At 37.2% G+C, this 27,265-nt stretch overlaps 3 protein-coding genes across 5 annotated transcripts; 1 reads left to right on the plus strand and 2 right to left on the minus strand.

Annotated features, from left to right (window-relative positions):
* Positions 1-11,089: 11,089 nt before the first annotated feature.
* Positions 11,090-14,643, plus strand: LOC104238952 (uncharacterized). The gene is made up of 9 exons (XM_009793471.2): positions 11,090-11,407; positions 11,940-12,052; positions 12,332-12,504; positions 13,231-13,324; positions 13,533-13,643; positions 13,743-13,832; positions 13,915-14,000; positions 14,103-14,167; positions 14,247-14,643. Exons 1-9 carry the CDS (start codon positions 11,110-11,112, stop codon positions 14,354-14,356), a joined length of 1,140 nt encoding a protein of 379 aa, XP_009791773.1. The 5' UTR covers positions 11,090-11,109; the 3' UTR covers positions 14,357-14,643.
* Positions 14,644-15,658: 1,015 nt separating this feature from the next.
* LOC104238953 (E3 ubiquitin-protein ligase MIEL1-like) lies at positions 15,659-20,216 on the minus strand. Of its 3 annotated transcripts, none has more exons than XM_009793476.2 (13): positions 20,010-20,216; positions 19,790-19,877; positions 19,440-19,496; positions 19,293-19,325; positions 19,125-19,202; positions 18,937-18,980; positions 18,790-18,830; positions 17,795-17,877; positions 17,618-17,709; positions 17,448-17,517; positions 16,534-16,575; positions 16,054-16,234; positions 15,659-15,945 (listed from the first exon to the last, which is right to left on the minus strand). In XM_009793476.2, the coding sequence occupies exons 1-12, from the start codon at positions 20,057-20,059 to the stop codon at positions 16,109-16,111; spliced, it is 804 nt and encodes a 267-aa protein (XP_009791778.1). In that variant the 5' UTR covers positions 20,060-20,216; the 3' UTR covers positions 15,659-15,945; positions 16,054-16,108. The 3 variants fall into 3 exon arrangements, with proteins under 3 accessions (XP_009791778.1, XP_009791774.1, XP_009791777.1); XM_009793472.2 differs by having other exon boundaries at positions 15,724-15,945; positions 19,440-19,529; positions 20,010-20,197; XM_009793475.2 differs by having other exon boundaries at positions 15,724-15,945; positions 19,440-19,529; positions 19,994-20,179.
* Positions 20,217-21,018: 802 nt separating this feature from the next.
* On the minus strand, positions 21,019-27,016 carry LOC104238954 (lipase-like). Its single transcript, XM_009793477.2, has 10 exons — positions 26,830-27,016; positions 25,169-25,242; positions 24,784-24,849; positions 24,622-24,669; positions 24,472-24,539; positions 23,813-23,885; positions 23,558-23,719; positions 23,033-23,227; positions 22,540-22,628; positions 21,019-21,505 (listed from the first exon to the last, which is right to left on the minus strand). Exons 1-10 carry the CDS (start codon positions 26,894-26,896, stop codon positions 21,289-21,291), a joined length of 1,059 nt encoding a protein of 352 aa, XP_009791779.1. The 5' UTR covers positions 26,897-27,016; the 3' UTR covers positions 21,019-21,288.
* Between the last annotated feature and the right edge of the window lie 249 nt (positions 27,017-27,265).

A 27,265-nucleotide genomic window follows, 5' to 3' on the forward strand; every position in this document is an offset into this window, starting at 1 on the left:
CCAGACAAGCTAAGATCCGACTGGGCTCCGAAATATCCAACCTCACAAACCGATTGTCCAAGGCCTGAATATCAACTGCAAGAGGTCTCTTCCTAATGGGAATAAATGCAAGATGGCCCATACTCACCGCCTTCTTACTCAAGGCATTGGCCACTACATTGGCCTTTCCCGGATGGTACAAGATAGTAATATCATAGTCCTTTAGAAGCTCCAACCATCTCCCCTGCCTTAAATTGAGATCCTTCTGCTTGAACAAGTGTTGGAGGCTGCGATGATCAGTATACACCTCACAATACACACCATAGAGATAATGCCTCCAGATATTCAACGCGTGAACAATGTCAGCCAACTCTGAATCATGAACATGGTAGTTCTTCTCATGGGGCTTTAACTGACAAGAAGCATAAGCAATCACTCTACCCTCCTGCATCAACACACACTCGATGCCAACCCGAGAAGCATCATAATATACCGTATAAGAACCTGAAATTGATGGCAAAACTAACACTGGAGTTACGGTCAAAGTAGTCTTGAGCTTCTGAAAGCTCACCTTACACTCATCTGACCACCTGAAAGGAGCACCCTTTTGATTCAATTTGGTCAAGGGTGATGCTATAGATGAAAATCCCTGAACGAACCGACGGTAATAACCCGCCAACCCCAGAAAGCTATGAATCTTTGTGGCTGAGGACAGTTTGGGCCAACTCTGAACTGCCTCTATCTTCTTCGGATCAACCTGAATACCCTCACTAGACACCATGTGTCCCAAGAACACCACTGAACTAAGCCAAAACTCATACTTGAAGAACTTTGCATAAAGCTTCTCCTCCTTCAACCGCTGCAATACAACTCTGAAATGCTCGGCGTGCTCCTCCTGACTATGCGAGTACACCAGAATATCTTCAATGAATACAATAACAAACGAGTCGAGATAAGGCCGAAACACGCTGCTTATCAAATGCATGAACGATGTTGGGGCATTGGTCAGCCCAAAAGACATCACAAGGAACTCATAATAACCATATCAGGTCCTAAAAGCTATCTTAAGAATGTTCGAGTCACTAATCTTTAGCTGGTGATACCCTGATTGGAGATCAATCTTGGAGAACACTCTCGCTCCCTGAAGCTGGTCAATTAAATCATCAATACGAGGCAAAGGATACTTGTCCTTGATTGTGACTTTGTTCAACTGCCTGTAATCAATGCACATCTTTATCGTGCCATCCTTCTTCTTCACAAATAGGTCAGGCGCACCCCAAGACGACACACTAGGTCAAATAAACCCCTTATTAAGGGTTCCAAAGTTGCTCCTTCAACTCTATTGGTGCCATATGATACAGTGGAATAGAAATGGGCTGAGTGTCTGGCACCAGATCAATACCAAAGTCAATATCCATATCCGGCGTCATGCCCAGCAGGTCTGCAGGAAACACATTTGGAAAATCCCTCACTTTCGGAACTGAATCAATACTAGGAGTCTCTGCACTGACATCCCTCACAAAGGCCAAATAAGAAAGACAACCCTTCCCAACCATCCGATGGGCCTTGAAGTATGAAATCACCCTATTAGGAACATAATCCGTCGAACCTCGCTACTCAATCCGTGGCACCCCAGGCATAGACAACATCACTGTCTTAGCATGACAGTCCAAAATAGCATGACATGGAGATAACCAATCCATGCCCAATATCACATCAAAATCAACCATACAAAGCAACAAGAGGTACACCGGGGTATCCAAACCCCCAATAGTCACCACACACGACTGATATACGCAGTCCACAACAATAGTATCGCCCACTGGAGTAGATACACGAATAGATAAAATAAGAGACTTACGGGGCGTGTCTAAATAATGAGCAAACTAAGATGACACATATGAAAAAGTAGAACCAGGATCAAATAATACAGAAGCATCTCTGTGGAAAACTGAGACAATACCTGTGATTACGACATCTGAAGCAATAGCATCAGGCCTGGATGGGAATACATAAAAATAGGCCTGACCACCACTTGATCAGCCTCCCCCTCTAGGGTGACCCCTAGCTGACTGATCTCCACCCCGAGCTGGCTTGGCAGGTGAGTAAGTAACTAGTGCTAAAGTCAAAGGTTGACTCCTCTACTGGGATGAACCTCATGTAAGACGGGGACAGAATTTCTTAATATGACCTAAATCTCCACACTCGAAGTAACATTTCCCGGCAAATGGCGGTGGGGACTGAAGGGAGCCCCGAGCACTAGGATACCCACTCGAAGAACCAGGCCTAGATGAACCCTAAATTGATGGTCCATGAGTCGAACTTTGAGCTGGAAGGGCACTGAGAGATGAGTGGCCCTGATGTGAACTGTGAGACCTATGGCCAGATGATCCACTACGATGACCTAGACGTTTGAGAATGTCTGAATGGACGGCCTCTACCGTGCTGAAATTGACCTCCAGGAGGAACACCACCAAAACTACCAGATCCCCGAGGCCTCTTAGCCTCCCTCTCAACCCACTCCTGGCGGCGAACTGACTTTATCTCTCTGGAAATGTCAACCACCTCCTCAAAAGAAGCACCAGACACTCTTTCTCTGGTCATAAGAATACGTAGCTGATAAGCGAAGCCATCCACAAACCTCTTAATCATCTCCCTGTCTGTAGGAACCAACCAAACAGCATGACGGGCTAACTCAGAAAACCTCATCTCATACTACATCACAGTCATATCATCCTAATGCAACTGCTCGAACTATCTACGCAATTCCTCTCTACGAGACTGCGGTACATACTTCTCTAGAAAGAGAACGGAAAACTGCTGCCAAGTAAGGGGCGCTGCACCAACAGGCCTACGCCTCTCATAAGCCTCCCACTAAGTAAAGGCAGCTCTAGAGAACTGAAAAGTAGTGAATGAGACCCCACTGGTCTCTAGAATACCCGTTGTACAAAGAATCCTCTAACACTTGTCCAAGAAACCCTGGGCATCCTCGCCCTCTATACAACTGAAAGTCGGAGGCTGAAGTCTACCAAATCTCTCCAATCGATGCTGCTCGTCATCAGGCATGAGTGGCACCACAAAATCCTGAGCAGGTGCAACCGGCTGGGCTGGTGGTGCCTCCGGTGTCTGAAGTCCCTAAGCAACCTGCTCGGGTGTACAGGCGGCGGGAGTTTGAGTGCCTCCCCCGGCCTGAGAAGTAGTTGTTGTAGTAGAAACAGTTACCGCTTGAGCAAGACTGGTGCACACGGTCAAGATCTGAGCTAAGGTCTCCTGAAGACCCGGTAGGCACAGTCGGTGCCTGAGCTGGTCCTGTTGGGCGTCCACAACCGGGACCTGATCATGAATTGGGGTGGCTGGTGGATTTGCAGGTGCTGCCTCAACTGCTATGTAGGCTACACCCCTACCCCTACCACGGCCTCGACCGTGACCTCGGCCTCTCGCGGCCCTAAATGGTGGTACTGGTGGCCGTCCGTCCTAACCGATAGCACGTGTCCTGACCATCTGTGAGAAAATAGAATAATTGAAGCTTAGTACCAGAATCAACAGATTCACACGACAAGAATTCAAGAATGTGAAGTTTTCCTAAAGGTTCTGCAGCCTCTCGATCGATGATAAGTACAGACGTCTCCATACCGGTCCGCAAGACTCTACTAAACCTGCTCATGACTCGTGAGACCTATGTAACCTAGGCTCTGATAGCAACTTTTCACGACCCCAAAACCAACCCGTTCGTGATGGGGACTATAATGGAACTAGGACAACTGACACATTCCCAAAATAGTTCAACATTTCATTAACATTTAAATAACAATCTTTTTCAACTGAAATTTCCATAAAAAATATAAAGTCAAAAACCAAAAAAAAGATACGGGAATAAAGCCCGACCTCGGGTGTCACTAAGTCAAGAGCAAATACTACAACTGATCCGAAATATACAAGACCAAAATAGTTTGAAAGTAGCCAAAGTATACTAGAAGGAAAATAAAGAAGGAGAAAGGCGAAACTGCGGTTGCCAGGCAGCTACCTCGCTATCTTCGGTGAAACTCCGCGACTGGAATAGTCAACAGTCGCTACCGTGGCCTGAGATACCTGGATCTACACACAAGGTACAGGGGTAACGTGAGTACACAAACTCAGTAAGTAACAAGTCCAAACTATGGACAGATAGGTAGTGACGAACTAAACCTCAGCAGTTATAACACAAGTAAACTGTACAGTAAAGTAGGCATGCTAGCAATTCAAGTATTCAACTCAATGGTAAAGTAAATACCAATCCGAACAATGTGAAGTATAAAGCTCAGCAAATCTTTACATGTCAATGCCAAGAATGCATGAAAATGTACCGTGTACCTCTACTCTCAAGTGTTCAACCACTCAGTACTATATATGGCCATCTGGCTCAGGGAAGATCCATCCCGGAACATATATACACATCGCTGACAACAGTCGCTCAGTACCACGGAAGGCCATTCCAGCCCTATGGAAAAGATCCATCTCCAGGTATAAATACTTTGGACAAGATCCATGTCCAGGGAAGATCCATCCCTCAAAATATCAAATGCCCAAGCGCTATCATAATCATTAACATATCCGCTGCAGCGTGCAGCCCGATCCCATAACTGTCACTCATAATCAAGCACTCTCGGCCTCACTCAGTCATCACTCTTCAGTCTCACACACACAGGCTGACAATGCCATGAAACTAGCCCGAAACAATGATATGGTGTGCTAAATAATAACAACCGAGACTGAGACATGAGATGATATGCATGAACAAGACTGAGTAACAGAATATCAATGAAACTAATGAGATGACAGCAAGAAACGACCACTCGGGTCTCAATAGTATCGGCATGAAGCCCTAACATGATAATTAGCATGATTTACAGCTCATTTACTTAATCACAACATAGATATCAGCAAGAAAGAGTCACTAAACGGTGCCATGGAATGAACTATGACACAATTCTCACGGTGCGTGCCCGCACGCCCGTCACTTGGCATGTGCGTCACCTCAATACAAATCATATAGCACATAGTTCGGGGTTTCAAACCCTCAGAACTAAGTTTGGAAGTGTTACTTACCTCAAACCAAGTCAAATCCTACTCCGCTACGCCTTTGCCTCTGGAATCGGTCTCCAAACGTCCCGAATCTAACCAAAAGCAATACAATGCAATCAATATGGGCCAAGGAATCAATTCTAAATGAAAACTATCAATTCAACCCAAAATCCCGAAATTCACCCAAACCCGGCCCCAAGGCCCACGTCTCAGAATTCGACAAAAATCACAAAACTAGAAACTCCTTTCACTCCCGAGTCTATACATACCAAAATCATCAAAATCTGACCTCAAATGGTCCCTCAAATCCTCAATCAAAACTCTCCAAAACTCAAGCCCTAACCCCTTCAACTTCACACCAAATCCCAACTAATTTCATGATTAAATAGTAGAAAACCATCATAAACACAACTAATAAAGCCCAAGTAACTTACCCAGCTGAGAACCTTCGATTCCTCTTGAAACTCACTGCCCAAAGCTCCAAACTCGTCAAAAATGGTGAAGAATGGGCAAAAATTCGTGAAGGAGCCTTTTTATACATTCTGCTCAGCACTTCCGCATCTGCGGCCACATTCACGCACCTGCGGGACCGCTCCTGCGGTCCAAACGCTGCATCTGCGCATTTCACTTAAATCCCCAGCTTCCGCACCTGCGCCCCAAGCCTCGCAGATGTGGTCCAACTTCCGCTCCTATTGTCCTCCTCCATTTCTACGGTCCATTTCCTCTTCTGCGGACCTCGCACCTGCGGTCCTCTATCCACAAATGTGGAAATGACAGAAGTAGCAAAATCTCAACTGCACCAACTCAATTCCAACTCTTCTGTCAACCATCCAAATTCATCCCGAGACACTCAGAACCTCAACCAAAAACACCAACAAGTCACATATCACCATTCAAACTTATTCAAACCTTCAGAACACTAAAAACAATATCAAAACACCAAATTACCCTCGGATTCAAGCCTAAGAACCTCCAAACTTTCGAATTCCGCAAACGATGCTGAAACCTACCGAATCACCTACGAATGACCTAAAATTTTTGTGCACACGTCACAAATGACACTACGGACCTATCCCAATTTTCAAAATTCTATTTTGACCCCGATATCAAGATTTCCACTGCCGATCGGAAAATGTCAATTCTTCAATTTCGCCAATTCAAGCCTAATTCTACCACGGACCTCCAAATTACATTCCGAACACGCTCCTAAGTCCAAATCACCTAACGAAGCTAACTGAACCATCGAAATTCCCATCCAAGATCATTTACACATAAGTTAACGTCCGGTTGACTTTTCCAACTTAAGCCTACTCTAAAGAGACTAAGTGTCTCATTCCACTTCGAAACCACTCCGGACCCAAACCAACCAACCTGATACCATACAATACAGCTGAACAACATATAAAAAAGCAGAAATGGGGAAAAACGGGGCAATAATTCACGAAATAACTGGTCGGATCGTTACACATATGCAATAGTTTAGCTATTAAGTGAAGACACTCAATAAATCATTTTGCTAGATCAACTGTGATATAAACCAACTTATCAAGATGAACTGTCTTGAATAGAAAAGCTGAAAATAATGCACTAAATTAAATTATTGAGTAAGTTACCTCGCAACACCAGGTTGTGGGTTAATAATAATTGCACATGTAACCATATCATAGATGCATCTTTATAAGGTTTACATGGTAGGTAAATGGTCTCATATTCACCTTTGATAAACTCCATAATTCAAGGGATTCAATCCCAATTTTAGTTGGTCTATTAATTAATGAGAACAAACAACATAAAAAAGTTCGTAAAAGAACTTTCTAATTCTTTAATATTTACCAATGTGAATTCTCTTCTATTTTTGCACATCATACTTAAATTAACATGGCTAAACCAATTATTAAACTGGATAAATTATCAATTTTGATAAACTTCAAGTTTACACCATGGCATGTGCAATTATCAATAAACTTCAAGTTTATTATGAATGAATTTCATATCAACATACTTCTACTCTATTGTGGCATTCTTTTATTTGTGTAGTACAAACTGAAAAATAAAACGGGTAGTTTTTCACATACATATTATCCCGCTACAAGTTGTAGTAATAGAAGATATTAAATATTTCCTTTATTTGTAATCTCAATATGACCAACCGCTTTCGTGAATATTTTAGAAACTCAGTAAATTTTTTTGAGACTTACTACGACACAATACCTTATTGATAATAAATTTTATTTCTCCAAAATAGTATAATTGGATCTTTAGAGATGTCAATTAATTTTGTATTACCACATATTCATCAACATCCATTTGGTGAATATATTTTTCAAGGAGAAAGTTATACCATTGTGGTCATAGTCAAATTATTATAGGTAAGATATGTTGCTTTCATTACTTTTGTCCTATAATAATCACATTGCCATAATATTTTGGCATATTCACAATAGGTACGTGATTGCGCCCAACTATGCCCTATAAAAAGGTTAAGCGATTGCTGCAAATAGAATCTGATTTGAGAGTCCTGAGTCGAATCCCGCAGAGAATGAAGATTTAGCTAGAACTATTCACTATCACTAAGAAAACAAACTTGAACAATTTCTAAGTTAAAACATTAAAAAAATTCTAATTAATTAACTAACAAATTAAAGTAGTAAATTAACAACTAGAGATGTTAAGGGTTGGAGACAAGATTAAGGAAGCCTAGAGTTATGATTTCTCCAATTGTCGGAATCCTTCCCGCTACATCTCCTATAATATCGCCTAAGTATTCTCTACCGATCGTGAGTACTTCGGATGTCGTAATTCTCTTCCGAGCAACTATCACAATTTACTAGACATATTCTTTCGAACTACGATAGCTGGCACTAGTTCACCGCCCACTAAGTTCACACCAATATTTTGTTATTCTTAATCCCACATTTAAACCCTCCATATTGTTCCTCACATACATTAGGAGTGATGTTGTTAAATAACTACCTAAATGTGTAGCCTTTTCCAAGCAATACACACTAAATAGGCACAGTCAATTGATGGCCATTCAATCAACAACAATAAATACGTAGTTAAACAAGTAGAGAAATCCAACGGCTTAATTATATATAAAAAAAATTATCCTACAAAAAGTTCCATCAAAACCCTAGATAATAAATTAGCTATTCAATATAGTATGTAAAACTATAATACTAAAATTCATAACCAATCATGAAAATCGAAGAAAAAGGTGAAAAACTTGTAGAAGAATTCTCCGCCTTGCTCCTAGCGTGTCCTTGCCTCCTTAGATCGAATCTCATTCCTAAAGTGAGCTTAAGGACTATTTATATGTGATAGGGTTTTCATGGGGCAAAATAATACAAGCCCACTTCGGAACAACCTTTTTAGGTTAGCTCGTTCATTCTCTTGTTCGCACGCGAGAGTGAACAAGCAAAGTTATTCTTTTTTCTCTTGGTCCTGAATCAACTTCTTTTGCTCATTTTTCGTCCAACTTACTCCTACACATAAGATTGCACGTAATAAGCATAATTCACTACAAAAACTCGTATAATTTCCCGCAACCACATAATTTATGAGATGCAAGTACACTAAAAAAATATGCATTGTTAGCCGTTTATCAATACGTGATCAATGCTCATTCATGCCATAATAATAAAATTATTTTCTTATTTCATCTCAAACCTCTTTTTAGATGTGAGTGTGGTATATTCACTACCACTAGCATGTTCATATTCTTCCTAGAATGAATATGTATTCATAAATCACATGTTGTCACATTGACATCATGAAAAAACTATAATTATCATATAGTCTTTACAAAATCTCAGGCCAAATCGATGACAAACATTACTTCCATGGAATGAAAGATTATTGTGAGAATCTATATTGTTCTCATTAGCATAATGATGACGATTATAATTTCGTCTATTGCCATATTCACATTCACTGATACCTTTACGGTAATAATTTTATCTTCTTTCACACTTATCACATACTACTACCGCATTCTCTTAAGGGAACGAGAATGAAGTAAATTCACTAGGACAATTTTTCACTTCTTGTACTCACAATCATACATGAATTTGATTGTGGCAATACATAGAAATTTTATCACTTCGGGTGGCTATAATTTCTTACAAACTCTATTAGAGTTATAATCAAAATTTATTATCTTTTTTTTTATATTTAAAATCAAATTATAGAATTTCATGAATTTAAAAGAGAAAAATAAGGTAAAATACTTGCCTTAAATCTAGAATTTATTCCCCAAGGAAGTTCATGGAACAATTGACAATCATTAAGCTCAATATTATGTACAAATTGAGCATCATGCACGTATCCCAAAGCCTGGTGACTAAAGCAGATTGCCTAGTATAGGAATATCAATGCATCCACTCAAGAGCCTCACGCAAATTCCTATATCTTCTTTTCATGGGTGATTTAATTTCTCAAACATCAGACAACCAATTAATAGTATATCTATAAATTAAAATAATCATCCTCTACTCAATTCCTGATTATGTATTATAAAATAATAAAAGAAAAAAAGAGTATTGCAGAGAAAAGTAGAGAGAGAATTCTTATTGATTAAGGATGAATTGCAATAAAATAGAACCCCTCTATTTATTGGAAAAAGTGACTTAGCCACAAAGTAACACACTCTAAAATCTATCTAAAAGATAGACATTCACCATAAATAAAATATTATTTATAACAAACTTAGTTATTTGGGGAAAATAAGTTTAATATGTATATGTATGCTCTCTAAAAGGTTTGAGAAAACTACCCTCTATAGCCCTTCAAAATTTTATTAGCCCATGTTTTCTCACATGGACCCGAAATAGCCCTTAGGCCCAATGTATTGACAAGTTATAGCCACTATTTCCAATACACTTTCACTCTCTTTCAACTGCCTGCTTTTTCTCTCTCTCTCTCTCTCTTCTCATCTTCTCCGATCTTCAATCTTCCAACTTTTCCTTTCTTCTTATCTTTCCCTTCTTCACTCCCTCCTTTTTTTTCTTTTTTCTTTTCTTCTCTTACAGTGACATCAACACACGTTTTTTTTAATTTTCTCTTTTTTCTTTGCGATCTCCTCCTCTTTTACTTAGATACAGAAATATCTATCTTCTTTGAGTAATTTCTGGAAAAATCTGGCGGAGGTTGTCTCTTTCTTCGCTTTCTGTCCACTTTCAGATCTAGTATTGTGTGATATTTTTTCGGATGACTTTTGCAAGAAGATGAAAAATGGAGAAAATAAAATAGACGCTGCCAGAGAAAAGCTTTTTCTGGCCAAGTTTGGTGTCCTCCATTATCGTTAACTCTCCTGTATTTATACGTTGTGTAATCAGTGTATAATAATTATACACTGATGATACACTTATTATACATTTATTATACATGTATTATACAAAACTGGACGTGAAAGATTACGGTGATTATGGTGAGTGTTGAAAATATTGTATATAATATGTATATATAATGTGTCAACATGTATATGGAAGGTGTATCTACACTGATATAATGCATATACACTTTTTATACAAATTCAATGTTCATATAATTTTGTACATATTTTGTATATAAAGTATATAATAGTGTATATATATTGTTCGACGATGTATAAAAAGTGTATATACACTTTATACTAGTGTATAATGTGTATAGTACGTGTAAAACCTATACATCACCTTATTCCTCTTCTTATATCATGGGTATTTTTTCTTATGCAATGTCATATTTTTCTAGATTGGATCATTAAAAATTTAATTTTTTTGTAAAAGATAAAAAGGGGATTTTGGAGGTTATGGAGAAGACGGATGGGTTTAATGAAATTTTTGGGCTGAAAGGGTGGATTTGACGTGGATTTCACTAGGTTTTGAAGGATTTTTGGGGTGATTTTGCAGGATTTTAAATATTTTGACTACTAATATTAAGTGTAAAAGAAGGTTGCATTGAGGAGCCAGGGTCTCTACTGATTTCCTGGGTCTCACTTGCTAGCTCTTATAATTGGTTTGGGGCTATGAATTGTATGCCTTATTTTATGGCTATCGGTTGTCATTAATTTTGATCGAAGGGCTATAAATGATTTTTGCTCAAAAGGTTTTGGAGACCATAGAGTGTGGCCCAACTGAAAGCGGCCCAGTAAAAGAAGTTCATAACAGAGACAGCCATCACTCAATTATCCATCCAATGGGCACCGTAACCGCAACTACCAGAACTGGATTTGGAGTCCGTCTTCAAACTACCAATCTCCCTTTCTTCCCTTCCAAGCTCTCAACTTCACTTTCCTCAATCCCTAATCTTGCTCTCCTCAAGTGGAAGCATTCATCACCTCCAATGTCCGCCAATTTTCTTCAAGTCAACGCTTCCTCTGCCATTGGTACTCTCTCTCTCTCTATCTCGAATTCGGAAACACACAAGCTGAGACACAGAATAACAAGTGATCACCTCCCCACATAATTCTGATTACGAATTACCGCTTTGGGACGACAAATTTGCTGATCAACCGTTGCTTATTTGAAAAGGACTAGCTTTTGCTTTCTACTTTTCTTAGTCGACTGCGATTAGAGTTCATTTGCATATGTACTTGCACATTTGCTTCTATCTCTTGCTCATATCACCGGGGCTATACGGAAATTTCTTCTTAGCAATCAGATATTTAATTAGGTCGAGTCCTATGCAGTATTGAATGTTTATGTATTTCCTGACTTAGTTATGTTTAGAGGAATTTATGTTATTGCTGGCAAATAAGTAGGCAGTTTCAAGTCTCCCATTGAACGGGGTTGTTCAGATGCTGATGACTGCATGTTTACCAAAAATGTTTCATGCTTTACTCCTAAGATATTATGCATCTTTTTATGAATTTATCTTCTCTATTATCATTCATTTTGACTGATTTATTGTTGTTGAAGATGCTCCGAGTGAAGAATTAGAGGCTCCGTCTGGGGGGAACATTGGAGCGAACGACCTGCTGATTGTTGGACCTGGTGTTCTTGGCCGTTTAGTTGCTGAAAAATGGAGAGAGGTATGATTCTTTGAATAGAAAGAACATGACTTTTCTGTGTCCCTACAATGCCAACTTTCTACGCCCATTCAAAAGTTACATGAGCATATCCGTCCATTTCTTTTTTGTTAAGTTGGGTTAGTTTTGGAAACTTTTGCTGTTTGTTTTCTGAAATTAGATTGTTATTTGGAGTATGAGGCTTTGGCTTATAAGTGTAACAGACTGACGGATTTGTGTGCTGCTTATAAGGTGTGCTTCGTGAATAAGATGCTAATATTTGTAGATCCTTTAATGCGGCAGGAACACCCAGGCTGTCAGATATATGGGCAGACAATGACCACCGATCACCATGATGAACTGATTAAAATGGGAATTAATCCATCTTCCAAAGAAACCAAGCTGACTTACAAGTTCCCTTATGTCATATTCTGTGCTCCTCCATCCCAGACTGAAGACTACGCTGGTGACATTAGGTAAGGTTATTAATTCGTGCAAGTCGCTATCTAAAATGGCATTACGTTGGTGACATTAGGTAAGTTTTTTTTATTTTTTGTTTTAGGTAAGATTAATAATTCTTGCAAGTCACTATCTATAATGGCATTATTTGATGTCAAGTTTCATCTTTTCTGGGGCTCATTAATCATGCTGATATAGAAATTTTTCTTGTTAAAAAAGATATCAAGGTGAATAGTTTCTGTGGATGTTTCATGATGGAGAGTGGAAAAACTGTTGTAATTTGTGGGGCACTAACAAGCAAAAATATGTTTGAGTTTCTGATTTTGTTAAAGGAAATTTTTAGTTGGTGACCTATACCAAATAGTTGGGTTAAGTCTTAGTTGTTAAAAGTTGTGCTGCATGATTTCTTTATGTGTTCCTAAAGTTTAAAGATAATGCTGCTTGTAGTAATAAATATCTTTTTCGAACATATTTTCTTCATCAATATGAGTTCTCCTGTTAGCTTTTCTTATAATATTTGCTTAGTTGGGATGTGTTTTTAACAGAAAATTAATTATTAATATTCGTGTTTGACAATGGTATGAAGTCTTTAATTCATAGACAGTATTAAGATGGTACTGAGAATTACTAATATTCTACACGTTATTGCTTGCCAGTCTTTTTGCTTTGTCTTCAGGCTTGCTTAGGTGACTGGTCTGAATGCCACCTGTAATTAAGTTCTCTTTTGCGTGTGAAATGAGCAGGGAGGCTGCATTAAGCTGGAATGGCGAAGGTTCTTTCCTATTTACTTCCAGCTCTGCACCATATGACTGCTTCGACAACAGAGCAATAAACGAGGTGTTAAATCTTATAAAACCATTATTCAAGTAACAGTTTCGTTTTGATTAACTCAAGGTGGGATTTATGCATTCAAAATTAGGATACAGTGTTCTTAAGAGCTGATGCATTTTAGTTCATGAAGTTTTTAACTTAAACGACTTGGTCATGTGTTATTCCAGCAGCCTTCTTTTTATTAGCTAAACACCTTTTCAATGTCAATGTACAGGATGGTCCCATAGTTCCAATGGGGAGAAGTCCTAGAACTGATGTACTTCTCAAGGCAGAGAAAGTAGCGCTGGACTTTGATGGTTGTGTAGTTAGATTGGCTGGCCTTTATATATCCTTGATTATGGGCTTCAAGTGGTGTATTCCTTTCTGTGGAGCTTTTAGATCTTTATTGTTTGTGCACAATTGCACCTACCTTAACCATTAATACAAAGCAGATAGAGGCGCACATATATACTGGTTACATAAAGGAATCTGTGATATTCGTCCTGACCATATCCTCAATCTTATTCATTATGAGGTGACTATGCATTTATGTTTTACATCATGTTTTCTTGTATAATTATATCAATATTGATGTTTTGGTCTGTCTATTCGAACAGGATGCCGCTTCATTGTCAGTTACCATCTTAAAGAAGAGACTTCGTGGTCGGATCTTTTTGGGCTGTGACAACCACCCTTTATCGAGGTCATCCAATTTGAATACTTTCTATGTTTGGGTCAAGTAATAAAAATATTCGGATCCATGTTGCACTAAATTGTTGTATTACGTACCTTGTGTTCATTGCAGGCAGGAAGTGATGGACTTAGTCGATAAAAGTGGAAAGTTTGATAAGAAGTTTGAGGGTTTCACAGGTAACTGATTCTATCCTTAGTCTGTACTCATGTTTGCTTAAAGAGTCATGCTTCAGCAGTTATGTGTCTTTTCTTTCAGGAACTAGTGATCCTTTAGGGAAGAAGTTAAACAACTCAAAAACTCGTGCTGAACTAGGATGGGAGCCCAAATATCCAAGCTTTTCTCAATTCCTTGGAGTTTCAGAATAATTGGCTATCACCTCTTCTAAATGACTGGAGTAACGCAGACTGCCATTTTCACATTCTTTCTTGATGCAGCATCTGTTCCCATGCTTTCATATTCATACTGAAACTATAGGATCATTTTTTGTTGTATTTAGCTACAATCTGTGACAAGTATTGCATGTATAGCACATTATGGAATTGGCATCTATGTGCAGCCTTTACTGCAATTTACTGCTTGGAGGGGAGAACGACGTCCTTGTCAATCACTATTAAAATGCTTTATTTAAATAAAGAAAAATTCTTGAGACTTATGTCGCATTGTGAGATTTGGTGCGATTGTTGAAAAACAGCAGGGTTTGATGTAATCTGGTTTCAGGAGCTGGTGCCACATTGCCACTAGGGTATTCAAGAAAAGTCAAAAACCAAACCTAACAAAATACTAACTCAATTAGTGTGTACCTTAAATTGATTCGATTTTGTGTAATAAAAAATTAAAAAAAATATTTGATTTTGGTTTGGTATTAAATAAAATAAAGTTGAACTGAAATTGAACGAAACCAAAAATTTAGACACTACTATATATGCGTGTGTATACATGTTGTATATGTGTATGTATTTACAACAACAAACCCGGCGAACTCCCACATGTAGGGATATGGGTATGTATTTGTAAATATTTATTTAATGAATGAAATGGGTACTAAATGTCGTGTTTTGTGCGTTAGGTTCTTTGAGGATTTCCCAAATTGTATTCTTGGATTCTTCGGACAAATGAATGCAAAATGATATATATGGCTTTACATGAACTTTTTTGGGTGTGTACTATACTCTATACAGCTACTCTCTATCTTTCATAATTCCCGTTAATCTAACAATCAGAATTTGTTAAATATTTGATGGAAACCAAAAGTGTTCATTCTTGACAAGCTTAGAGGATGACAAATGCGCAGGAATATATTTATGGGTAGATTATATGCCCTCGTGAGACGTTGCCGACAACTACACCATGAATCCTCTACATGAGGTTGTCATCATAAGACAGTGTGAGGCGCAGAGGAGTGATTATATAGCCAAGCCATATGAGTAACAATACCGGTGCTATTGTCCCTCTTATTTGTACTTTTCCTAATTGTTGTAATTTTCTTTTCTTTTATTAATAAAAAACTAACCCTATGCGCTTGCCTAGTGGATTGCCAAAAAAATATATATATATTTATGGGACCAGTTTGAACTTACCCCCAAAATATAAGTGACTATTTCTTCATTTTCTCACATCTTATGCATCTTGTTAGCACACATAATCAATAAGACTGTAATGCAAGATCATTAAGAGCCAGAACCCAGATAGCATGTATATAGCCAAAAAGTTCCTTTGTACATATTTACAGTGATTAATATTTAAGGTATGTCATATCAGGCGTAGCCTCATAGGGGTTCCAAATGGTTACATGAATTGTAATACCTTCATCCATTTCGGCAATTTCAACACAATTGTGCTAAAATGCACTTAGTTTGATTTTCAAAACAATAAAATGTACTCCCTTCAAGCACTACAACAATTAAGCACACATAATGTACACATAAGTCCAGTATCAGATCGCTTGGGTTTTCCACTGCACATCATTGGAGAATGAATTAGATTACAAATGCATAATGCAAGCAATTGAGTTGCGGCAAATTTGGTGAAAGATCAGACCATACATCATGCTCTTGTTTCTCACCTGTTGGCACCAGGTTCCAGCAGCACAACATTCAGTTTTTCCAGTTAGAAAATTGTTATTGAGGAAGAACGGGAGGTGCAATCATACGGGTGTTGTATGATTCACAGTGTCGACATTTCTGCCCAATAATGTGGAAGAATACTTCGGTTGTATCATTACAGTCGTTACATAGGATCCAAACCTGCAAAGTAATCAGTTTAGATGGATTCAGCATAGTTAACAAGCAAATATGTGCCGAGGATGGCAAAAATTGAAACCTAAGGTAGTTCAGCATGTAAAAGAAGACCAAAGCATGAACTTCAATTATTTCTTATACAAATATAAGAAGTCCGCATTTATCATCTCAGCTTCATATAAGCTAAAAAGATGCATCAAGGCACCGCAAAACCTTAAACACTGCATCCCTGTTGAGCCATCTGAAATAGACTGTCAAAACAGTTCAAGGCCACAAATATGGGGTTAAGAAAAAAGCAGAAGTACCTTCTTGTATCTAAGATTTTCAGGCATGATTGTCTCTTCAATCTGAAAGAGAAGATTTGGAAGTTGAGGCATCAGTTCTAGGTGTATGAGATTCTTGGAAACAAGTTAAACATAACACATCCCTCCTGTGGAACCACACTGGGTTTGTCGTCGTTGTTGTTGTTAAGTTATACATAAAACTATTTTCAAGTTGCATTAGTACTCCCCAGGAAAAGAAATATCATCTACTGTCATATAACTTAACACTGCTGTAATAATATTTTCAAGACTTTGACTCTTGATTATGAATGCATGTAATAAGGTGACATGAGTACTCCAGAAATAACTTCTTTTGAGGATAACTTCTTCTCTTTTCCTTTTTTCTTTTTTTACTTTTTCTTTTCTTGTGTGAAGGGGGGAGTTAGGAATTACAAGAACAGAACATTTATTCAACAGAAACCAACCAAAGAAACTACGAGTCTCATGAGATAAATTGATAAGCAAAGAAAAAATTTATGGAAATGAGTACCATCCCCATAACCATAAGTTCTTGGGAAATACAAGTAGAATAACACCATTTTGTTCCAGCACAAACTTTGTTAACTGAAACTAGAAAATTTTCAAATATGCCTAGGAAGAGTAATTAACCTTTGCTAAGCTTTCATGTGTGCAGAGAATTTCTTCAAAAAAGACATGAATCCTCAAGAAATTGGACTCCTATCAACCTCATACAGTTATAATTGCAAAACTAATGCTCTACCTACTATATAAGTTTGACCATTAAGAAATAACAACTTTTTGCACTTATTTAAAAGAGGTAATCAGCCATGCACATTTCATTAAGCATGGTTTTTTTACATGATAATATGCATCCTCTGGAAATTGGACTCGACCGACCTCCTAGAGTTTAATATGCACCAGCTCGAAGAACCTACCTCCTCGTCCATTCTTCTCCAAGCTCTGGACATATCTATGATTGATCTGGAACATATGGGACAGCAGCATCTAAGTTCCAGATAGAATGAAAGTCAGATAACATAAAATTTTCCCTTTTATGTAATGAGAACTAAACGAACAGCATAAATAGATGAAATAAACTGATTACTTGTCACGCTTTATCATCTCGTGATAGCACTCAGTGTGCATCGTATGCCCACATTTCAGTACTGTTGTATCCTTGAGAGAATCAAAGAGATACTGCATTTCAAAAATTATGGCAGCATGAATGAAAAGAATTGGCGGTAGAATCCACAGCAAAGGAATAACACTTAATATACAATACCTCATAACAAATGGGACAATGATGCCGCATGGAGTTCTCTACACATGAATGGTTATTACGTAAACTAACTGAATAGCAAGAGCCTGCAGAATGCACAGCATAAGGTGAATTAGCAATAGCATTTGTAATAATGAAATGATAAAGATAGAAGAAGCGACACCATAATTCGAATGCCTATTGTTGAGAGAATACCAAAAAGAGAAGGAAGAAAAGTAAAAGTTTTGAGTTTAGCTGGACAATTTCCTTGCAAGAGAAAAAACTTGAAAAGCTTTAATCTTTTCTCCATCTTTATCTTCTCTGCTTGCACTGTCCAACCAACTAATTAACCAGTGACATCTCATGGAGCTTAGTCAACCAATTAAAGCATACTTAGATGGAGTTTCACAATGACAACTCTAGGAAATACTGGGACAAAACTCCAATATTCCACTCTTCGAAAGGGAGAAAAAGACAGAAAGAAAATATAAACAAAATATGATTGTGGCAATCGTGTTTCAACTAGTATCAAGTGTGTAAATAAAATCTAAACATTTACGGTGATAATTTTCTAGTAGTGTATGCAATAAAGCAAAGAATACAAAGTTCCATGCTTCTAATGTACAAGCACACTCCCAAATAAAGAAACTGGATTGAACGTTAGATGAACAATCTGAACCTATGAATAGCAGTTATAGAGTAATATGTATCCAATATGGTTGTCCTTAAGACGATGACCTGAGCGAAAGATAAATTAATCACTGTACTTCCCCATGATTTTAGCCACTAGTAATTCTTTCTTCATTCCCACAGGACAAGTCAATAATTAGGAATGAATGGAAGAACCGTGTAAAGGATAAGATCCAATGGAGCCCCGTAGTTAGAGAATCACATATAGTTTCACGCTTTAGCAAATGATGAAAAATCAAAGAAACATACATATAACAAATTTAAGAAAAACAGAGAAGAAAATTTCCATGGAGCCTCAAGTTATAATAATAGGAAATTGTAATGCGCACCACATCTACTGCAGTGAAAGAAGTTCTCACGGCCACCAACTCTGCGCAAAAGATAATATTCTAATTAGCAGACTTCAAAACACCAAAGTGTTAGTATCAGATACAGTTACCAATGCACGGAGTTATATTGTAGTATTGTATGCTGACCTGCAGATTCCACAATCATCACAATGAAACTGCCCTTTGTCTAACTGAAACAATGGAATTATAGAAATAAGTACATCGAAAAGGTAATTTCTAAAAATGTCAAAATCCTAAAGAACTATGGGCATTGAACTAATATAAGGATTAGGGGTAATAATGAATTTAGTTCAGTAGAACCACAGGATAATTACATCATCATCATAGAATTTGCACACTTCACAGAAGTATTCTCCCATATTTACACCACAATTTGTACAAACGCGAGCAACCTAAATTGGAAACAGAAATACATAAGATCATCAATTCAAATAGCACCAAATAAGAAGAAATAAACTATATTCAAATCAAAAGACACGCACCGGCTGTTCTGTATCACAAACTGAGCAAATGACCTGAAGTGCCAAATGAACACATAACTCATGTGAGAATTTCTAAACCTTAATATAGAAAAAAAATAAGAGGCAAATACAATGGAAGAAAAACAACTACTACTATGTGATTATTACCTGCTTGACATCATATCGAACTAATTCATGTCGATCAAATACATTGTGCAACGAGCTCTGATGAAATAAACACAGCGCAAATGTGACAAACTATCATCAGATTGATAATACAGCGTCATCAGTGAGTATTTTTAAGCAGGGGCGGAGCCAGAGTGTGGCATGCGGGTTCGCCGAACCCAGTGGGTTTTGTTCAAACCCTGTAATTGCCTTAAGAAATTTATTGAATTTGTACAAATTATTAATTTAGAACCCAGTAACTTAAAATGATAACAATCGCGAACCCATAAGGTTCAAATCCTGGCTCCGCCTCCGTTTTTAAGACTCCAAAAGGGATTCTTTAATAAAGTTACCGTAGCTTCATTGTGACAATGGCGGCAGTCAAAGACTTCATTGCAGCAAGGTGCCCTGATCCTGCATCTTCTCCTGTAGTGCTTGCATCTATATCACATATCCACAAAACATCAATTATACCATGCGACTTTAAGACAAACAAATATTACAGCTTATAAATATGTTGTTAAAATATATGCACATTAAGCATGCAATAAATATACATTTTGTTTTTCGTACCCATAACCCATTTTGCCAAAATCAAGCCGTTCATTGCAGGAGTCTTCCATATTTGCAGTGAAACTAAGTACACCCACCACCCCCCAAATGTTAATCTAGCTGAAGGAGAATTGACAGAGGAATAGGTGGGATGGGGTGGGGTGGAGGGGTCTAAGAGGTGACAAAAAGGGATAGGCTCAAAACCCAAGATTCAATCAAAGTGAAAATGCCATCTCCTAAATGACAAGGACCTTTATATGCAGGAATATAATTATTGAGACTACCCAATTATAATAATACCATAAATGGAAATAAGCAAATATCCAAAGGCAGGCGTGGGAGGGGGTGGGAGGAGAGGATAAGGTAGTTAATTGGCTCGCGGGGTATGGGAGACAAAAGGACAAGCACCGTTAATTGGCAAATAGTGAAACCAGAACTCGTGGGAAAATAAAGATCGTTATAACGCTGTTATGGGCATTTACACAAACAGTTTTGATACGCAAAGCCATTGACCATGGTAGTTGGTTGACAGTTGGACATTTCCCGAGTGAAAAATGCTTGCACGCGCACCAATTTCAACATTTAACAGTTACAAATTAAAATAACTATTCAATTTATTTTATCATACATTTAAATAATATTTTTTTGTGTCCTGCACTATTAGTTTGACATAAATATAGGTGCAGATATATATGATGACTATTATAAGTATTATATAACTCAAAATATGAAGTAAAATAACCAACTTCGGCAAACACATGCATAAATACCGTAGGAATTTTTTTATCATACTAAATAATTATAGCATGCAATTTTCCAAATTTATGATAAACTAATTTATACAAGGATATTTCTCGCCAGATTAGATGCAGAGTGGAACTCTTGCTATTAACTGTAGGTTTATTGAGTTGTTCGAGGTTTATGACTACTCTACTTTTGGTTACATGGAACTGTATTAATAAATACTTTCAATTGTAATTTCGTTACTTCTATTTCTGAGTTAAACAGTTCTCATTAGTGTAACACTGGATTGCGTGATGGATTGGAGTTCAGATTTGAGCATTGTTTCCGTCTCTTAAATTGAGCTTAGTTCATTACAATCTACAACAGTGAAGTTTTTATTGTTATTTACATGAGTCATATGTACATATAAGATAAAAATGAATAATATATATGATCTACCCAGCGTAGGACCAAACTGCACAATTGACTGGGTACAGCTCCAATTTAAGCCTTACGACGAAACTCTGCTCACCTCTCTCCAATCTTGGGGAAGACAAGTAAAGATCCCAAGAAACCTCTATACCGATCTCCCTTGCTCATTAGATTCCACATTCATCCTCAAAACAGAAGCAGGAATATCTCTGGATAGGATGACATTTCCATCAACATCTACTGTGCCATGTGCAGCAAGACCACGATCCATCACAATTCTGCAGAATCCTGGATCCTCCTCACCTCCTAATCTTACACCATAATATCTCAGATGATCCTTAATACTGTTACCAGCCACTGACCTGGGAGTATTTTAGAAAATTAGCATACAGGGCAACAGCTCTTAGCAAAATTCAGCAAGTTTTCCACTATAGAAAGGACAATCAAAAAGAGGACGTCCAGCCTCTTCTTTGGTAACTGAACATGTTTCACATAGTATTATAGCGTCTGGCTTTTAGATATTCAAAATCCATATTGATATCATAATCCTTCGGTAAAAAGAGAGTGAACTGGAAAATAATTAACTTCTCTCTAAGCATCCTTTTGAACTACTATCTCCGAACTGAATCGTAAGACCTATTTCTGTTCAGGAGGGTTGACTAGAATAATATTCAGTGTTACCATTGGAGGTTGTGTATTATTTTTGAAATATGAAAGTAATAGATTTATAAACTAAATTAAACTACACCAATCACCAACAATTGAATAAAAGAACGATAAAGAGTAATTAAAAGTCAAGGTGAAAGAAGAATGTCGACTACCAAATATATAGCAGTTAGGTCAAACAAAATAGGAATGAGGTAATCCCTTTTAAGGATTAGCTTCAGAACCATCTGAAAACGAGAGACGTAAAACAATTATTATACTTAGAAACAACAAGTAAGCTCCCTACAATCGTGATTGTTCAAAATAGAAAAAACACCCTTCACTTTTCTTTCCTAATTTAGTAGGACAAAGTATCAACTCTTTTACAACTTAGTTTTCATTTTTATCCTTTCTGTCCCCTTTTTTCGTTCCAGGTGAGATTTTTGTGCTCACAGACACTTTACATTTTTATTCTTCACAATTTTGCAGATTTAACACTCCCCTTTTTTAAAAGATTGTCAAAAGTAAGTAAATAGATTTCAGCAACAAGAGTGTGCTGAGAACACTGCTTTTAAGTTTTGACTGAAGAACGAGAAACGTTATCCATATTTTGACAATGACGCAATGTGTGCCCATATTTAATAACTCGTTATAATCATTTCTCCTCTGTTTTTATCTGACCAGCATGAACTATCTTTACTATATACCGATTTGCAGATGTCTCATAAAGTATAAGCCCGAGAGAAGTTACCTGCTACAAGAAGGGTCTTCCCCAGAATTATCACAGACCTTTTCAACTGTATAAGCAAGAATTCCAAGGCCAGTGTTATGGAGCCAAACCTGCAATATCAGTGAATCCAATTAAAAGAAAAAAACCAAGAATTAATTTATGACAACAACCATTAAATTGATGAAACTTACAAAACCAATGACAGCTTACTTTCAATTTATTTGAGCAGAAAATGGAATTGTGAGCAACAGACAACAATGTATAAAAATATATAATAATTTTTAAACGGATAGCAAGAGTTCAAGTACAAGTCAACACTCTTCTGCTTGCTACACTCTTATCTTGAAAAAATATATTTCCACTTATGAATAGCCAAATCACTTACTCAAGACTTTCACTACAGAGATATCTCATTCCTTAAAAACTTTTCCAGGTACTGAAATGATATAGCTAGATTTCATGCAATTCAAAATAAGGCAGAAAATATTTGAGTTATGCTTGTAAAAACAGTTACCTCTGTAGGAAAATGATGATAAGTTTTTTGAGGGAAATACTGATAGTACGGGGGCAGATGAGGCACAATATCATGTTCATGTGTGACACGAATCGTATTTGGCACCCGTTTGCTATAGTAGGACACAAAAGCAGCATTGCCAATTCGAGGTTGTCCAAATGTCATAACTGAAACATTCCGCGAGCCAAGATTTACCTGGAATAAACATACATAAATAAATCAATAGAACTCTGCTAGCCGTTTTTTCTTTTCTTATAGGTTCTTTTTTATGTCACAAGATCCATCGAACAACATGTGGAATTCTACCTTTTCTAATTAAAAGTACAAACATCTACAATTGATCAATTAAAAAAAGTAAAACAGAGAAAACACATCGTTTCAAGTCATAATTCCTAAGGGAGTGCAAAAGCAATAATGGTTACAAGGGTATTCTATAACCAGAGCTATCAAATTAGAAAAGCAAGTCAAAATATATGGACAACGAGAAGTTATAGTATAAAGTAGCAGTAAGTCTTTAAAACATACTGTGAGATCCAATCCACAAAAAGCAGCCATGGCCCCTCCCATTGAATGCCCTGTCACCATAATAGGAATGTCTCCATACAGCTCTTTTGCTGTTTTAACAGCACTTAGCACTCCAGGGCGTAATGTTGTATTGTGGTAAGCAGAATAAAATCCATGATGCACCTGTAAGATGCAAAACTGACTATAATCTTCCTGCAGAAAAGAAGATTAATACACAAATCAGAAACAGAAGAGGTTTAAGTGTTGTACGCTCACCATTGCATCTTCTGTTCCAGGATAGTCTATATCAAGCTGCTTCCAGTATAGATCCTCAATCCAATTCTGTATGCTGTATCCAAAAAGTTAGCACGTGAACATAGCTATCAATATGTTGAATATGCATACGACACAATGCAACTTTCTACATGAGCAGATCGACCAGTGGATAGCCGTTTAAGCATAATCACACAGCACGATCAAAGAGAATCTCTTGAACAACACTTCACAACTTAGACCTGAACGGTATATCAACTTACCAGTCTCTCCACATAAAATAATACACAGATTCCCGCATAACAAGATTATTTATGAGGAAAACAAAAAGGAGCAACTAAACACTATAATTAATGTTGATTCTTATGTGGAGATTAAATCTCCTCAAATCCCAATCAAAGATTGTATAAACAACTGCTGATTTTTATGAGCAAATTATATCTCCTAACACCCCAACCAAACGACCCCCAAAAGTTTTTCCTTTCAAGATAACAGTTTTGAGCTGGAGTAATGTAGGATGACTCATATATATTGCTTAAGATATCCATCTAAATAAACTAGTCAGACTTCTTATCTGCAAAATAAGACATTTTTTATTCACCATTCAGTCAAATTAAACATGGGACCACATGGATGATGTGTATGGCTCAATAGAATGAAACCTGGTTCCTTGAGTGCCTCGGAAAGCAATTACAACGGCATTAAGATCTGGAGCCACCCCCACAAATGCCTGCAATGGATATCAATAATTAGAACCAAACTAGTGCCTCTAACTGAGAGTAAGGCATGCTTTTTCACTATTGGATATTCACCTGTAGACATCGCTTCACATCAACAATGAGCTCTATAATTTGAAACCCCTGCACAGGTTGAAGGCTTGGACAAATTAATCATATAAGAAAAATCAGCATGAAATTTTAAAAAAGCTTCTCTTCAACCTGAATAATATCTATACTACAATCTGAATAAAGTACCTTCGTCAAATCATCACATCTTGGACATGTCCAAGTAAATAGTTCTGTCAAATCTGAGTGATAGACCTGCAAATAAAGAGGTCAATTTTGTCAAAAAATCTAGGTGACAGCAGTCCAGCAAGAAAGTCATAATAGTGGATATAATGCAGCAAAAACGAGTAAGAAGAGTTCAAGGAATATAGAAATTAAAACTACACAGAAGCAAATTGGAAAAATTGGGATTTGATCCCACGTTTATTGGTAAAGTCTACTTTTGGCCGTCACGATATCCATCTAAGCACATCAATAATTATCGAAGAAAAGTAAGCGATTAACCTTCAATTAAAAGATTTCTGACCTCTACCCTACTCAGTACTCACTTATTCAGAATGTAACCAAAACTGACCGTTGCAGCATATTCCACCAATATGGTGGCAAGCGTATGATTGTAGATTGTCCTTTGATCCTTCACTTTGAGTTCTACAACCAAAAAGAAACTTAAATGTAAGTAGCTATATATGAATATGTTATCATAACCAACCATGTTATCACTTTACAAATATAATGCAGCTGTGGAATAATTTACTGTTACGCACAAAAACTACATTTAAATACATAACAAGCAAGTGATGCCTGTACAATCCTATCTAGTTGTCCATCGTTACCTCTTCGGTTTAATTTCTCTTTGGAACTTTTGGTTGTTTAATTTGGAGCTTTATTATCCATTTGTCTGTAGCCATAGTTCAAAGTATCCATAGACACCACTATGTATCTGTTGATACATACTGGAGATTACCTTTTCATCTCGGTAACTCAACCCAATAATAAGCATACAAAATATCAGGATATGTCCAGTGTTTCAGCTGAAATATCTGTATACGGAGGTTCAAATTGGAATCTTGGCCGAAATATCAGCCTTGGTAATAAACTTCATTAAATTATTGTCTTCCTCTAGCATCCTAATTCATTCCTGGCCGATTCTTTTTCCCAGTCATGAAATAGTGACTTCTTGGTAAAGATGCGTTACCAAGGGTATGAAGAGAGCAAACTCAAGTATCCCCAATTTATGCCTGAGGATTACTTAAATGTGTGTTGACCTCAATTTCCAGGCTAGGCAGTCCATGAATGACCAATGAAGGGAATGTAAACCAATGTTAACTAGGATCTAATAGCAACTGTTCAAGAGGGTCTTGACAAGAGTTAATATATCAATCCAGCAATAATCAAGAGGGAGGCAAGAAAAGAAAAGATATAATGTTAGTAAAGGAACTATTGAGCTTATCTTGTCCTTAGTTCTTACAGTTGATTAATGTTACTTGGTTTATGCAACAACTAATTTGTTTTTATGGACGTTCTGTGTTCAACAAAGAATATTTTTAGAAATATATTATGTAGTCAGTTTGTAATTTCTTGTAATACCATATCTTCATATATGTAACGTATCTCTTTTTTCTTATCTAAAGAGACATCTATTACTACTTTTTTTGAAGTACTTCCCACTGTAATACATCTAGTACTGCATGTTTTTTGCTTGAAAAAATAGTTGTGAGAATCTACATACGTTTAAGTGTTTTGTTTAATTCTTCAAAAGAAAAAAAAATGAAGTCTCTATATGGTTAAAATGCATGTATTGGCTAATATGCTGCAACAGATGTAGAACAGAATCCTACTACCATGTCTGACAGTACAGACTTTGAATCGGCTATGCTAATTTCAAATATCATAGCCTTATCTTGTGTACTTCTACACCTAATTATTGTTGATTATTGGTGTACAATACTTTTGAAATAAACCGCGATTATTTTATACATTAAGACTGACGGTTTTCTTGTCAAAACATAATCTAATCTCAGCTTCCATGACAAAAGCACAGTACAGAAACTCAGTTCCGTCTTTAATCCGTCCAGTAACAATCCCTAAAATACAATCTAATCTCACTTAATCCTATAAAGACATAATTGCATTGCAAAAACAGTCCAATTAGATGTATCGCACTCATGACTTTTGCAAATTAAACACTCAAATAATCAAATCAACGCAAGTAGTATAGCACTTATGATTGATTACCTCTACCAGTTGAAGAGGCGATTAAGCACGTGATTATAACCACCTTTAACAAAGTTCTTCCATCCATAACCTGTAGGAGCTAAATTCTGGAAAACTTATAGATAGCAGGGGAGAAGGAACGAACAAGGAAGAAAGGTCAAATATTTTGGCCTCAATTATTTATGTCCAGTAGGCGTTAGGTGCTTTCGTGTACTTGTGGATTTCCCCCCTTAATAAATATGGGTCGCCTTTGGAAAACGCCGTGATGCGGTGGTTAAACATAGTGTTTGCTGGCCGTTAACGTCTTCGTTATATTGCTTACCTGGGTCGGGTCTTTCCTTGCTTGTGCACGTTTACCCCACGTGAAAAAATTTTGCTTGGCTGAATATTTCTATTTTTGTGTCTTTTTCTTTAAGGGAATCTCCTGGAAATTTGTTTTGCAATTTTGACCAAGATT

The sequence above is a fragment of the Nicotiana sylvestris genome, chromosome 6, assembly GCF_000393655.2.
Source record: "Nicotiana sylvestris chromosome 6, ASM39365v2, whole genome shotgun sequence".
In the NCBI taxonomy this organism is placed as follows: Eukaryota; Viridiplantae; Streptophyta; class Magnoliopsida; order Solanales; family Solanaceae; genus Nicotiana; species Nicotiana sylvestris.